At 39.2% G+C, this 13,791-nt stretch overlaps 1 protein-coding gene across 12 annotated transcripts in view; it reads left to right on the forward strand.

The window, feature by feature from the left end:
• The window catches only part of LOC140699842 (uncharacterized), a 287,621-nt gene that overhangs the window by 158,929 nt on the left and 114,901 nt on the right, over nt 1-13,791 (forward strand). For 4 of the 12 annotated variants that reach the window (XR_012078091.1, XM_072972354.1, XM_072972355.1 and 1 more), the window contains exon 1: nt 11,355-11,439. The exons of the other annotated variants lie outside the window; for them this stretch is intronic. Coding sequence is in view for 3 of the 4 variants with exons in the window: in XM_072972354.1 (XP_072828455.1) it covers nt 11,401-11,439 (39 nt within the window). In the remaining variant the exon portion in view is untranslated. Of the gene's footprint in view, nt 1-11,354; nt 11,440-13,791 lie in introns of those variants that run through there. 12 annotated transcript variants of the gene reach the window in all.

A 13,791-nucleotide genomic window follows, 5' to 3' on the forward strand; every position in this document is an offset into this window, starting at 1 on the left:
AGACCAGCTGTTCATTACACAATCTGTGGAATGTGTAATACATTCCATATAATACGACTAATGTGTGGCAGACTTAGGACTTCATACCAGGAGTTAAGACTGAAAGGCAGAAAATCTTCATTCATTACACTAAATTGCCATTGCAAAATTACTCCATATCGTTACAAAAGGTTTTAAAAATTAAACTCACAGCTGATGTTGTCTTGAAAATCTGGCATTCATCCATGCGTAGACTTGCTATTAGCTCAGCTTTGGCTCATTAAACATCCTGAATTTGAAGCAAATTGCTTAAGATACAACATGTATGAAACCAGTGTATTGATTAAGCATGACTCATAATCAAAACACAACTTTATCTCTCACTGTTTCTTTGAAATGTTTAGGAGCAGATCTTTCTTGAGCACTGAGTGAAAATTCCTTAAGTCCGTGACTTTTATGTTCACTTTTTGATAAGAGGAAATCCTACTTTAAGTCACAAAACAATCTCACATCAGAAATGAGAATGTCCAATCTGAGTTTAATCAAAAGTGTGAACTTAATTTAGCATTGACATCTCTTCCCTCCCCAAGTTGGAGATGACGTCAGTGCAAAACCCACAGTGAAAAAGAGACTTCTCTATTACTCTGCCACTGCAGTGGCCACCCTTCAACTGATACAGATAGACTCTTGTTGGAATCCTGTGGCCCCAAATCTACTTACTCATCTTTGGATAAGCTCTTTGAAGTTAGATGGGAAAAATGATGCCTTGTTTCCTGACACGGCCCGTCACTATTCCTTAGAGAAACATTTAGAAAGATACCCATCTGTCCTTCTGCTCTTCCTTATTAAGTTGATGATCCCAAATAATGAGCAGTTTGGGCTTTCTAATTCATTCTTTCCATTTATAACTTTTAGAGTTGGCTTTATGAATTCAATACATCATCATGTTATTTTTAAACCGGACTAGTGTGTTAGAGAACTGTAGGGGTTGGTTGGTTGAGGATGATCCATTTCAAGACTATTGTATGAAATGACAGGACTAAAATAAATTATGTTGAGTGATTTCAAGACTTTGAAATTATTGGATATTTGATCCAATAATTTTAAGAGTTTGCCATAAAAGGAATATTTTGGAAATTGTAATAAAGTTGTTTCCTGGATGTGTAAAGTTTTTCAATAAATTTAGAAAGTTTTCTGCCATAATTTCTTTGAATATTTCATCTGCATCTTTCTCTGACTCCTTCTAATTCTCATGTATGTATCTGGAGAGTTAAATAGTTTCCACATTTTTCTGAGGCTCTGTTTATTTTTTTTCATTCTTCTTTTTCTCTCTGTTCTTTAGAGTGCATGAACTCCATAGATCTATCTAAAGTTCGTCAGTGCTTTCTGTTGTCAGTTCAAATCTACCATTGAGCCCTTTAATGAATTTTTATTTTAATTATATGTACTTTTCAACTCAAGAATTTCTATTTGGTTCTCTTTTTTTTTTATAATTTCTTTCTCTTTTTTGATATTGACTATTTGGTATATTGTCATCATACCATTTTTTAAATTTAATTACATTTCCTGTAATTTTTTTAAGCATATTTATAATGACTACTTTTAAATCTATTAAATCTGACATTTGATTGTTCTCATAGGCAGTTTCCATAATTTTTTTTTTCTGGTGTATGGATCATACCTTTGTTAAGATCTTTGCTTGTCTCATGTTTTGTTTGGGGTTTTTTTGTTTGTTTTGGAATTGGACATTTCAGATAATATACCCATCTCTTTGCAGGTCTTATTATTTCCTTACTTGCCTGTTTAGTGATGGTCTGAATTATTTTAGTGAAGTCTGTCATCCTACCCCATTCCCCCACAGACACACACAGACAACTATGGTGAAGCCTCTGATTTTGCTCCTCAGGGGACATAGACTTGGTTATGTCCACAGTCATCCTAGGATTACGGTGATTATGGTAGAGATTGCTTTGGCTGTCTGGTTTCCTGATCACACACAGCTTTCAGCTCCATTAACTCTGACCAGTTGCTCCTTTGCTTTCAGCAATGCCTTAGGTCATAAATTCCTTTGCAGACTAATCCAATCAAACTGGGACTCCTTTGAAGGGATAGTTCCTGAAGTCAGGGTTTGATATTTGTCTAACCCAAGAGAGTTCTTCCCAGCTGGCACTGTCCTTATATCTCTCCACTGAAATAAGGACAACGACAGACTCCCACACAGCCTTTATCACCAGTGAATCTATTGATCTTTTTCCCAGTTGCCTTTCATCGTAATTTATACTGCTTTTCAGAGTTCCCTTAGGCTTGAACTTCTTTATTTGTCATTGCAGTTGAAATCAGTTCCTTGGGGGTTGGAGACAGGATTGGAGCTCTGTTCTGTGGCCTGCCTCTCCTTGTGAGCAAAATATCTGAGCCACTGGTCTGGTACTGGAGGTGGGAACAATGGTTAACTTTTTTATGAGTGAAAGTCCACCTTGAGTTACTGAATGCTCAGTTGATGTGCAAGGTAGGGAACAGCCCCAGATCTCAGATCACCACCCTCAATGAGGAAATTTTACCTTAAAAGCCCATTCTTTATAGTATCTTCACACTTTTTTGGTAAATCTAAAAATGTTCTAAAAGTAGTTTAATTTTTAAATATGCTGGAAAAAATTGCGCAGCCTTAGTGAATTCCCAGAACTGAATCTTGTGGACCACTTCTCTAAGTGAATGATCTGAGAAAGTGTATTTGGGAGGCTGGGAAAAGTAACATTTAAATGGAGGAAAACAAAAACAAGAACAAACCAAGGCATCTGTATCCTTACCAAGTTTCTCTGGGAATTGTTTCAGTCTGGATAGCCATCCTTTTATGCTAGGAGGATGACAAATAATCTAGGGCTAAAATGTTAAGAACACTATTTCAAAATCAACATTAGTCCTTATCCTTCAAAGTTATCTGTTCCTTCTTTCCTTTTTCCTGTGCTTTATCCAATTCTTTATTTTTATACAGACCTATTGTATTTTGGCTTTTTAATCTGGTTTTCCACCTGTCGAATAATTTTTACACACTTACCATGGCTAGAAAGAAGTTAGAAAGGTTTGTAGAAAAAACATTAAACAAATACTTCTGCAAATTCTGAAACTATTGTGAGAGGAGAGGGAGACAGCTCTTCTGGGCTTTAACAAATAGTGTTTATGGTCTGGGGAGGGAGGAGGGCCAGGTGTTCCTGTCTCCCACGTACAGACCACAGCTGGTGAGCTTTTTGCTGTGTTAGTAAGGTACAGGTCTGTTTTCCAAGGATAAGCCCTTACTTACCAATAGTAAAGATATTTTTGGAGGAATATACCAGGCTTCAGTAATGAATAAACTAAACTACCATTTAGGACACTCTATTGTTCCTAACAAGGAAGCATTGAAATTTAATGGCTAAGATGGATGCTTTGTTTACATTCACTCTAGAGATTGCTCTAAGGAATAACTCAGAAGATTCTTCTAAAAACTCCTTTTACAAAAAAGAGCTGTGTAAGAGAATCTTCTATTTCACATGTTAGAAAAGCCTTATTAATGAGAAAGAGTCACTTTATCATCTTCAAAGTGGCCCCATCACAGATCTAGAAATTATAGTTTTCAATGAAGTTTCCATGGAGAAAACAAAATATATACTTATAGAAATTTTTACATTTTATTATTATAGCTAACATCTTTCTGGCACTCATTTGTTGCACACTGAATACCTACATATGCATACAGTAGTCTGATTAATTTTGTGAAAATTGCAAAGGAATCTGAAGACATTTCTCTCTTAGAGAAAGAAACTGTCTACCTGAAAATGTCTGGATTTTAAGAAATACTTCGCAATTTTCAAAGTCATTTTTCTTCCCTAAAATCTCCATTTAAACTTTATAACAGCAGCAGCAGGAGAGCTGGCATGGTAGACATTATAGTCATTCAGTTGAAGAATTCTAGGCTCAGAAAGGTTTTAAAGGTCATTTAAACCAAACTTTTTATTATATTTTTGTAATACCAATTTTTTTCATTTTCATTTTAAAATAGTACCAGATTATAAAAAGTTACAAAAATGTAAATCTTATAAACCTTTTATTTAACTTCCACAATTATGAACATCTTCTATAATTACAGTATAATTCCAAAACTGGGAAATTAAATGTGATATGGTACAGTCAACTGATTTACAGACCTTATTTAAATTTTGCCAGTTAACCTATTAATGCCTTTTTCCTGGTCTGGGATCCAATCCAGGATCACACCTTCTGTTTCCTTGTCTGTTAAACCTCCTTTAAACAGCGGCAATTCCTCAGTTTCTTTGCCCACGATGCTGATATTTTTTAATTGTACTGACTTCTTATTTTGTAGAGTGTTTCTAATTTGCAACACATTCATTTTTGAGTTTAAGCAGCCAAGCATGATGATTCCCTGAGATCTCACAGAAATTAGTTGCAGACCACCTTGTACACAAATAAAAGACTGCTAACTACATGGCAGGTTCATCTCAAGGTTTCAGAAAGGTTATCTCCTGCTAGACCCCCAAGTGAGAGCTGATACAAGTTAACTGGTGAGTTTACGAAACAGTTTTATAATAGAGGTATGTAGTAACATGTCCCTAATAGATTACTGATTTCCTTGACTTCTGTGCTAATCCCTGGAACTACAATAGTGTGCAAAAACCAAAATGGTCCCAAGCCCACAGTTTGAGCTTCTTTTTGAGTACCCCCTGGGCATTGTGGTGTTTGGGAGACGTGGAAGTGTATACATACAAAACATTTAGAACAAGGCTAGTAGCAAGGTGTTCTTTCAAATGGGATTATGCAAAAAGACTGGTTTTAGACAGAATGAGTATAGAGGGTGAGGGAAAGGGAGCAAATCATGTCAACTGATGGAGAAACCCCTAAACACACATAACCATCATCATCATTGGAGAAATGGAGGGAGGGATAGACTGATAGACAGACAAGACAGACGGGTAGATAGACAGGAAGAAGAAATATATCTATAGATATATCTAAGATAGATCAATCTGTTGATCTGTCTCACATATATAACCCCACCCCATGTCCTCTATTGCCCTTCTGGTGTCTTTCCCAGGCTAAGACACATTGTGCTCTGTGTTAGGTCAACATGCTGATTCACAGAGGCAAAGCGGGAAAAGCAGGAATCCCTCAATCCCTCTCCTCCCAAAGACACTGGTGAGGGTACTGGCCGCAGAGGAAATCTGGGCTCCTTGCAGGGAAAACGGAAGAACAAAGCAGGAGGCTAAGAGCAAGAGAGGGAGGGTCCTCGGCGCTTGCAGCCGATCTCAGCCCGCAGTGGTGCAGTGAGGGGAGCCGGGCTTGGGGCAGGTGCCCGAGTGCTTCCCTCTGGCCCCACGCGTGGGCTCCGCAGGCGGCCGCGACCTGGTCGCACAGACTCCAGAGCAGCCTGCGAGGCGGCGCCTTGCTCGTGCAAGCGGCTGCCCGCTACCCGGCGGTGCTCCCCACCCGCCCCCAGCCTCGGCCGAACTTGGATGGAGGTGGGGTCCTGAGCGCATGCCTGTGGAGAGCCCCGTCCCGCCACCTCTGGTCCGGGCCCCTCTCTCCGCCTCGCTCCTGGGTTGAGATAGTTGGTGCGAGCCGCGGCTCCCGGCCGGGCTGAGTGTGCTCCTCGCTGGCACGGGGCTCTCGGTCCTCCGCGCTCTGGGCGCCTGCGGTGAAGGCTCCCGCCGGGCCCCGGTAGGAGAGTCTGTACCCTGGCGATTCCTCACCAGTAGCTGCGAGAATGGGCTCCTGCTACGCCCTTGCCTTCCCAGAGCGCCGCCCGCACCGAGCAGTGCAACGTGTGCAGGAGCACAAGGAGCAGGAGTAGACGCCCCTAGTGACTTCGGGCAGCAGGAGCCTAGAACTCTGGAGCAAGAGTAAGAAAAAGCCACAGGCTCCCAGGATGGAGGAGCTGAGGCAGACAAACAGCATGTTAGCAGTGACAAGGAGCTCCCCCACACAAAGATCGCTCCGTTGTCCTGACCGACAGCCTGGTGAGTAGAGAAGTGGTGGTGGGGCGGGGTCAAAGAGGTGAGAGGTGCTAGGCATTAAAGTGGGCTGGAGGGACAGGTCGGGTAGGGAGTATGAGGCTTCTGACTTAGAAAGTGTGCAAAATGAAGCCTCTGCCCACCTTTCTGAGGAATTATATCACCTTCAAGATGTGCCAAATCCCTCCCTCCGGGATCTTCATCTCCAAGTGCCAACTGTGAAAGAAACTGCCAAGTTAGCATGTAAATCCTACTTCTGTCAACAAATAGTCAGTAGAGTTGAAGATGGGGCAAAGAGGAGGATATTATTAAGTATTTGAAATGTGAAGGTCAGAGGGTTAACTTTAGTCTAACGTTCCCTGGAATGATTTCCCCTTTACTTGCTACAAGCTTACTCGTGTTTATAATAAGTCTAAGATGACCTATTTTTAGGGGACTTTAAAGTGAATGAGAATAGTAATGGGCAGTTATTGCCCTTCAGTGTCATCATTATCTCTTGGCACTCAGGGAGTGCAAGTTACAGAGAGAGCCTGCATCACCTTCTAAAGGTGTGTGTGTGTGTGTAGAGCTGGAACTTTCAATTTGTGAATTATCAGTTCTCCAGTGTGGTGCAGTCCTAGAAACATCAGTACCCTAGTGATAACAACTCCCTGGTCTCCCCCATTGCTTGACCTCCTCTAGTGAAGAGCACAAATAAAGTCTGACCTTTCCTTATGAGACAAAAGAGATTGACAGTTTACAGGAGGCTGACTCTTAGGGAGAGAGGGTGTGTGGTAGGCTTCTGCTAGACACAGAGAGGTTGGTAAGGGTGAAAGTTGGTGATTTGGGGCCATGCCAGGAGAGGTTTTCGATTTAGAGGAATAAGTCTGTAGCTTTTCCATCTATCAGAGCTGTCAATTTAATTTTGAACAAGAAAATTCTTATTGGCAGAAGTAATAAACAGCAGCTTTTCTGGTAATGATTAAAGAGCATTTTAAAAGTGTGTGAAAGTTCTCAAGGCTATTTTTAAAGAAGGCGTTGAGAACATTATGACCAAGAATGGGCAAAAAGTAAACACATGAATGGATAAGTGAGAATTCAGTCAGGAAATTGAGCATCTACTCTTTGAAATACGCACAGATTATCCAGCTTAGAAACTTCCACCATGTCCTCATTTGTGATATAATTTCCAGAACCCTTCCCAGAGATAAGCAGTGGGTTACACTCTTTGTTAGCTTTTGAACTAAAACTTTTGAACATTTTTAAATCAATAACTGCTCATCAGGAATTCTGTTGGTACACAGGTATGGACAGCATTGATGCAAATCATAACAGCACTCGGTATTGATAGCCCTGTCCCAAGAGCATCCACTGCCCTAATATCTAGCATTGAGGACAGTGTCTGATTTGTATGCTGTTCATACATAAGTTTACTGAAATAATTGCACCAGAGGTTCTGGGCATCAAGCTCCTGGAGACCTCTGCCTTCACTCCATTCTTTAATAATCACATCTTTAATATCATCACTAAAATTATTCATCCCATTTAAATTTGAGTTGTTAAAACTTCTGCACTTCTTCAGTTAGTTATTTCAGAATTTCTGGCTTTAAAGGGAAGTGTCAGACACATCAGAGGACTCTGAAGTAGAAACATAGGCTGTTATCCAAGCTGCAAAGTATCCCTTACCTCTTCTTGAAAGACTTTTGTATAGAATAAGAGAAAAAAAATGCATCTTTGGTAAACCATATGCTTGCATTTAAGAAATGACTGAAATGCATTGTCAGGTTGTGTGTGTGTATGTGTGTGTGTGTGTGTGAGACATGCATTCTCATATGTTTATGCTTACAAGCCCAGTAGGGACAGTGTGGGTCAAATCATGGATGGGTGGCATGCAGTAGGTCTACTAAGGTTACTTATTGTATGGTGACTGTTAATGTTTGAGCACTCAAAATTTTCTCACTAGTGAGCTTTCTCTCTTGTCTGAAGTCTTCCATTTCTTAATGCCAACCCCTCACACACAAACACAATACATACACACACATCCTTTTTAAATATATATGTACATGCCCTCAAAAACAGAGCTAGTCAGTTTCATCTAGCCACATGTACCTATCTGAGCATGATGGAGAAAATAACATTTAAAGTTATCATTTTTTGTAAATTGGAGTACGGGGAATCAGAGGAAACTTCTTTGATGGAGACAACTTGAAAAGAAAAGCATGAATGGAGATTTAAGTTCTAGTCTTATTTATTTGTTAATGCACCTTTGGCAAGTCAATATAATAATGTGACTTTGAATTTCTTGATCTGTAAAGTGGGTTCATGCCAGTCAGGATTAATTGACAGAATCACATATCATGATACAGACAAAGGGCATTATTGTTGTAAAGTCTTATACACGTGTGTGTCACAGCCATTTCCAGCACTTTTTTTTCCTCTTATTATTAAAAGGAGCAATTCATCAACCTTAAATCTGAAGACAAAGTCAGAAATTCATGATTTGTCACTTAGATCTCCTCCCCCAGAAAGAGATGGGGTGCAGGCACCACACATCCTTTAAACCTATCTGATCTTTAGCTAAAAGCCAAGGCTAAGACTAATTACTGTAATAACACCTGAATTCAAGGTATGAATTTATGGTGATTATAGGCTGTCCATACTAACTTGTCAAGAACTCTGAATGGTTTCCTTGCTTCCTTCCTATCTCCTTCCTGTCTCCTTGTGCTGATGGCTTCTTGGGGCAGCCATTTGTAGTTGTAATTGTTGCTATGCACATGGTTAGACCTTTCCCTGTTCTGTGGGTGTGTATGTGTTTTCAGAGAAATTCCCCAAATTTGAGAGCCATTTTTTAAATCCAGGTACTGACATTTGCTTCCTTGTCATGTAGGACAGCCTTTCTAGAATGGAAATCTTTGCAAGATCTGGACCAAATGAGGGACTCCTGTGGCATGAAAGATGCTGAGTGCAGATAATTTGTTGGAGGCAAGAACATGTTGCTTCTGAACAACTTCTTTTATATGTGATCTAATTTTATATGATGATATCTACTGCCTTGTGGTGTCCGTATGCGTGTTATTCTTTCTCCCTCTGAGTTCCAAAATGCTAACCAGCATTCGCTCACTAATCCCTACAAAATTTTTGTTAGGTAGGTAGTAAGCATGAATATCTCTTTCTCACATTTTGTGTGGAATATGATTCAAGTGTTTTTGTTTCTCAACCCCTTATCTCTTTCTTACTAGCAATGCTGCTGAAAGATAGTCCTCTGCAGTATGTTATTTAACTTACATCATATGATGCTATTAATACTGCTTTGTCAGATTGCTTGACTGTTTAACATGCATGTCTTCTCCTTCTGATATTTTTAGATCTGAGATGTATCCATACAACCTTGTTAGTTAAACTGTGTTTTTTTTTTTTTGGTAAAATGCCTTATATTCATCATTTATTTAATTTTCATGTTAATTTTGTGAGGATCAGGTTATCACTCCCTTGTACAAAACAGGGAATGGGTTCAGAAAGGATAACTTGGCCAAGTCTGTTATGGCAGGTGAGCAAAGAGCACAATTTGGAACCTACTTTGATTGAACTCCAGAATCTATCCTTGACTGATGGATTTTAATGTAGAATTTAGAAATCAGACCCTTTTAAGATTGTTTATAAAATTATTCATCTTGAATGGATTTCGGAGGTTGAGAGGAGGTAAACCCTAGTTGTGGAAACTCTGTCTCCTTGTGAAATAGGAATGTTTTTAACATGTGCCTGTCACACTTCTTTCCTTAGCTCCAATAGAGATCGCATTGTTCCCACACTCTCTTCTTCATCTTTAGAGAGTCTTAAAATCAACACTTGGATGATTTATTGAGCACAAGGTCATGGGCACATTTTGAGATCTGGTCTTAGTTAATATATTTCTGAGTTAACAACAGAACCTGATTTTATTTTGACATTGGATGTGAAAACTGGGTTTGGTGATCATTTGTGTCAGATCTTTTCACCTGACCTTTTAAATTTTAATAGAACTGGCTTTATTTAGCAAACTTACATTTTTCCTTTTCTGATCAGGGCTTTGGTCCTGGTCAAGAATGCAAATGCAGTGTGGCATGAAAAAATGCTGCAGAGGGAAAAAGCAAAAGAGGTGGAGGCACATGTACCTAGATTTGAATCTCGTATCTCCTTACTAGCTCTCTTAAAAGTAGAGGGAGTATCTGCTTTCTGCTTTCTGATGGCACATAGTTTCTCTGACACCCAACCCAGGTCTGACACAATGTTTCAGTGTCCCCAACTTGAGAGTGTTGAACACTTTGTACTTGTAAGTCGAGTTCTAGGGAAACAAAAATGACACAATTATCTATGCCTTTGACTTGACTTGGGAGTAAGCAGACCTTCTATTTCACGTAATTAAGTGTTCCCTATTTTTCATATACATATGTGTTTATAAAAATTCCTGAAATTTGAAACCCATTATTTAAATCACATACTGGTATTTACAGTAAGATATAAAGATGTAATGGTTTGTTTTATATCATCTTTGTGTTGGCAGCCATGGAATATTCAGCTCCGAAATGTGTAACCTAACAACAGAAATTAAACCCTTTTTTGAAATTAGCCAGTACCCTCTAGAAAAGATAACTAAGTATTTATAAAATTTTTAACATAAATTTTCATTGAAATATAGTCAGTTTACAATGTCGTGTCAATTTCTGGTGTACAGCATAATGCTTCAGTCATACATGAACATACATATATTCATTTTCATATTCTTTTTCACCATAAGTTACTAAAAGATGCTGAATATCATTCCTTGTGCTATACAGTATGAAATTGTTGTTTATCTATTTTATATATATTTATTAGTTAATATCTTCAAATCTCGAGTTCCCAATTTATCCCCTTACCCCCGGTAACCATAAGTTCATTTTCTGTCTGTGAGTGTTTCTGTTTTGTAAATAAGTTCATTTGTCTTTTTTTTTTAAGATTCCACATGTAAGTGATATCATATGGTATTTTTCTGTCTCTTTCTGGCTTACTTCACTTAGAATGACAATCTCCAGTTCCATCCATGTTGCTGCAAATGGCATTATTTTATTCTTTTTATGGCTGAGTAGTATTCCATTGTATAGATATACCACAACTTCTTTATCCAGTCATCTGTTTTGACTCTGGGAATGATTCACATTTCTTAGAAAGTTATGCATAGAATAGAATCGAGCACAAAAATACATGGAGTATCTTGTTTATTTTTGATGTTAATAACTGCTAGCATCCAAGGAGTCCAAACTGTGTGCCAGGGACAGCACTAACAACCTTATACAAATTATATTATTACTTTTAATTCTACTGATATTTGCTGAGCACCTAATATGTTCCAGGCACTGATCAAGAGGTGTGTGTGTGAAGTGGTACAAAAATTAATGAACATTCATATGACGCAGTAAGAAGATGCATGTCATCTGGTGGCAAAACTGCTAGAGAAGTAGAAAAGGTAAGATAAAAACCTTCTAGCTGGGATGGTTATGAAGGCTTCTGGCAAGGGTGTTGCTTACTTTGGACCATGAATAGTAGTAAGAATTTTTAAAGGGGACTTTTGCCATGACCATATAAGCACATGGTAGGCAAAGGGACTGCAGGAGAAAATATGGAGAGGAGAGAGATTTAAATTCCTTCATCTATGATATCAATTTTGAATGATTATGGTTATATTGATGCCCAATTAGAAATTGAAAATCTATGCCCCAAAAAAGCTAACACAATCCCTTAAAGATATGATTGTTCTTATTCACACATTTAAATCTCACCTTGGATTTTGTTGCTTCTTTTTACGCTGACTTATTTCTCAAACACAGTTGAAAATTAAAAAAAAAAAAACTCTGTTATTTATTTAGTAAACACTATCAGAGGCATCTTCAGCCAGGCTGCCCAGACTGTCACTTTGCTTTATGTCTTTAAATATATATGCAAATTCTGTGACCTGCCTTTAAGTATATCTTAATTATTGCCCTGTATCTCTAGAAAGTATGGAGACTGCACCTTTGTCTCCAGAGGGGAACTGGCCAAATAGCATCCCTGCAGTGGCCAAAAGTGATGGCCTCTAAGAAGAGTGGCCAGTGTGAGAGGGAACCAGATCTCTCAGAATGAAAAGGTTCCTGTGAGGGTGGGCTCTGCTCACATCGGATCAGATGGATCCAGATAGTTAAAAGCTTGTCAAGAAAGAAAAGTGAAATCTTACTGTGCAAGGTTTATACTGAAAGAACAGAGCTTATTCTGAAGAGTCAGTAGGGATAAAAGGACCCGAATGCTCCGACGTGAACTTTCACACATACATGAAATGTCTTATGTCTCTATTTCTGCTGAGATCTGTGGAATGTTTTTATACTACATTAGATCAGGAATGTACCTTTGCACTGTTTAAAATGACTTGCTTTTGAAGAATTTTGTCACATGACTTCAGTTTTATTTTCATCATAGTCCTAAGAGATGAGAAGGACAGATATCCTACATTTTGTGGGAGATAAAACAGGAAGTGCCTGATTAGCCGAGTGATTTACACTTCAGTTGGAGGAAGGTGGACTAAAATTTAGGACACAGCATTCTGCTAAAACCTCGACTTGTCAGGCTTTTTTTTTTTTTTTCTGCCATGGGTTGAGGACAGAGTTTATGTTTTTATCTGCAGCCTGCACTCAAGACAGCTGGGGAGAAGTATAGAGATTAGACACAGGGCCCCTGGCTTCCAGGGGAACCTCTGCAAATTACATGTGCTGGGCTTTAGAGCAAGTTGCTTGGTACAGGTTGATTTGTGGGTCATTACTAGCCTCTAAAAAGTGACGATGCGTAGCACCAATAAGATTTACTGCAAGTGAGGTGTCATTTCCTATTGATGCAAGTGTTATTTTAAGTGCAGACAATTGTAAGTCACGAACACCTTCTTTTGCTCTTCTTGTATCTAATTGAGGCTGGGGGTTGGAGACAAGGCAGAGGGGAGTTTGCTGAACACTAGAGCAACTCTGTGCCACCCAGATCTGCTATCGACATGATAACAGATGGTGACTTTTAACAATAATAATAAAAATCACCACATCTTTTGAGCAATTCTGTGTAAGCACATTGCAGAATATCACTATGTTATTTAATTGAATGCTCACAACATCCCTGTAAAGTAGATATTATCTCTGTTCTAAACATTGTGGAAACTGAGGCTCAGAGAAGTGAAGAAACCTGCCCCAAATTACCTACAGAGTGGCAGATCAGGGATTTGAATGTCTCTCTGATTTTGACCCCAGAGCTCTTTCTACTGGATCACACCGCCCCTGTGTATGGGTTGAGTTGGGGGTATCTTAGAGAGTGTAAGAGAGTTCAGAGTGATGGTAGGAAGAGCTCTTGGCATGAGGAGAAAAATCTTAATTGTGCCCCATTCCAGGTCACCCTGGTTCTCAGGTTGCTGGCTTGTTTTATTCTTTTTGTGATCTCCGTTTCTCCCTCTGAGTGACTCACACAGCACCACTAACGTGTATCATCTCCAGCTTGTCATTCAAGAAGAATGTGTGGAAGCTGGCATTTGCATTCTCCCTGCTGGCTACTGATGTTTAGAGAGGCCATGTTGACAACATGGACATTCACTCCAAGGCAGTGCTCCTGAGACGTGTTATCGTTTGCCCAGAGCCAAAGGTTTGAGGGTTCTGGTCACCTGTCCTAATTAGAATAACAGAGGATGGCCCATCTGATCCAGAGTTTGCCAAAGGTCTTTGGTTTAGTTCTTCATGTCCCACCTCTGTTTTGATTAGAATCATGAAAAGGGCAATTGTCACCCTGGTTTGGAAATGCTGCCTCTAATCTCTAC

Source organism: Vicugna pacos, chromosome 11, assembly GCF_048564905.1.
Source record: "Vicugna pacos chromosome 11, VicPac4, whole genome shotgun sequence".
NCBI classification, from domain to species: domain Eukaryota; kingdom Metazoa; phylum Chordata; class Mammalia; order Artiodactyla; family Camelidae; genus Vicugna; species Vicugna pacos.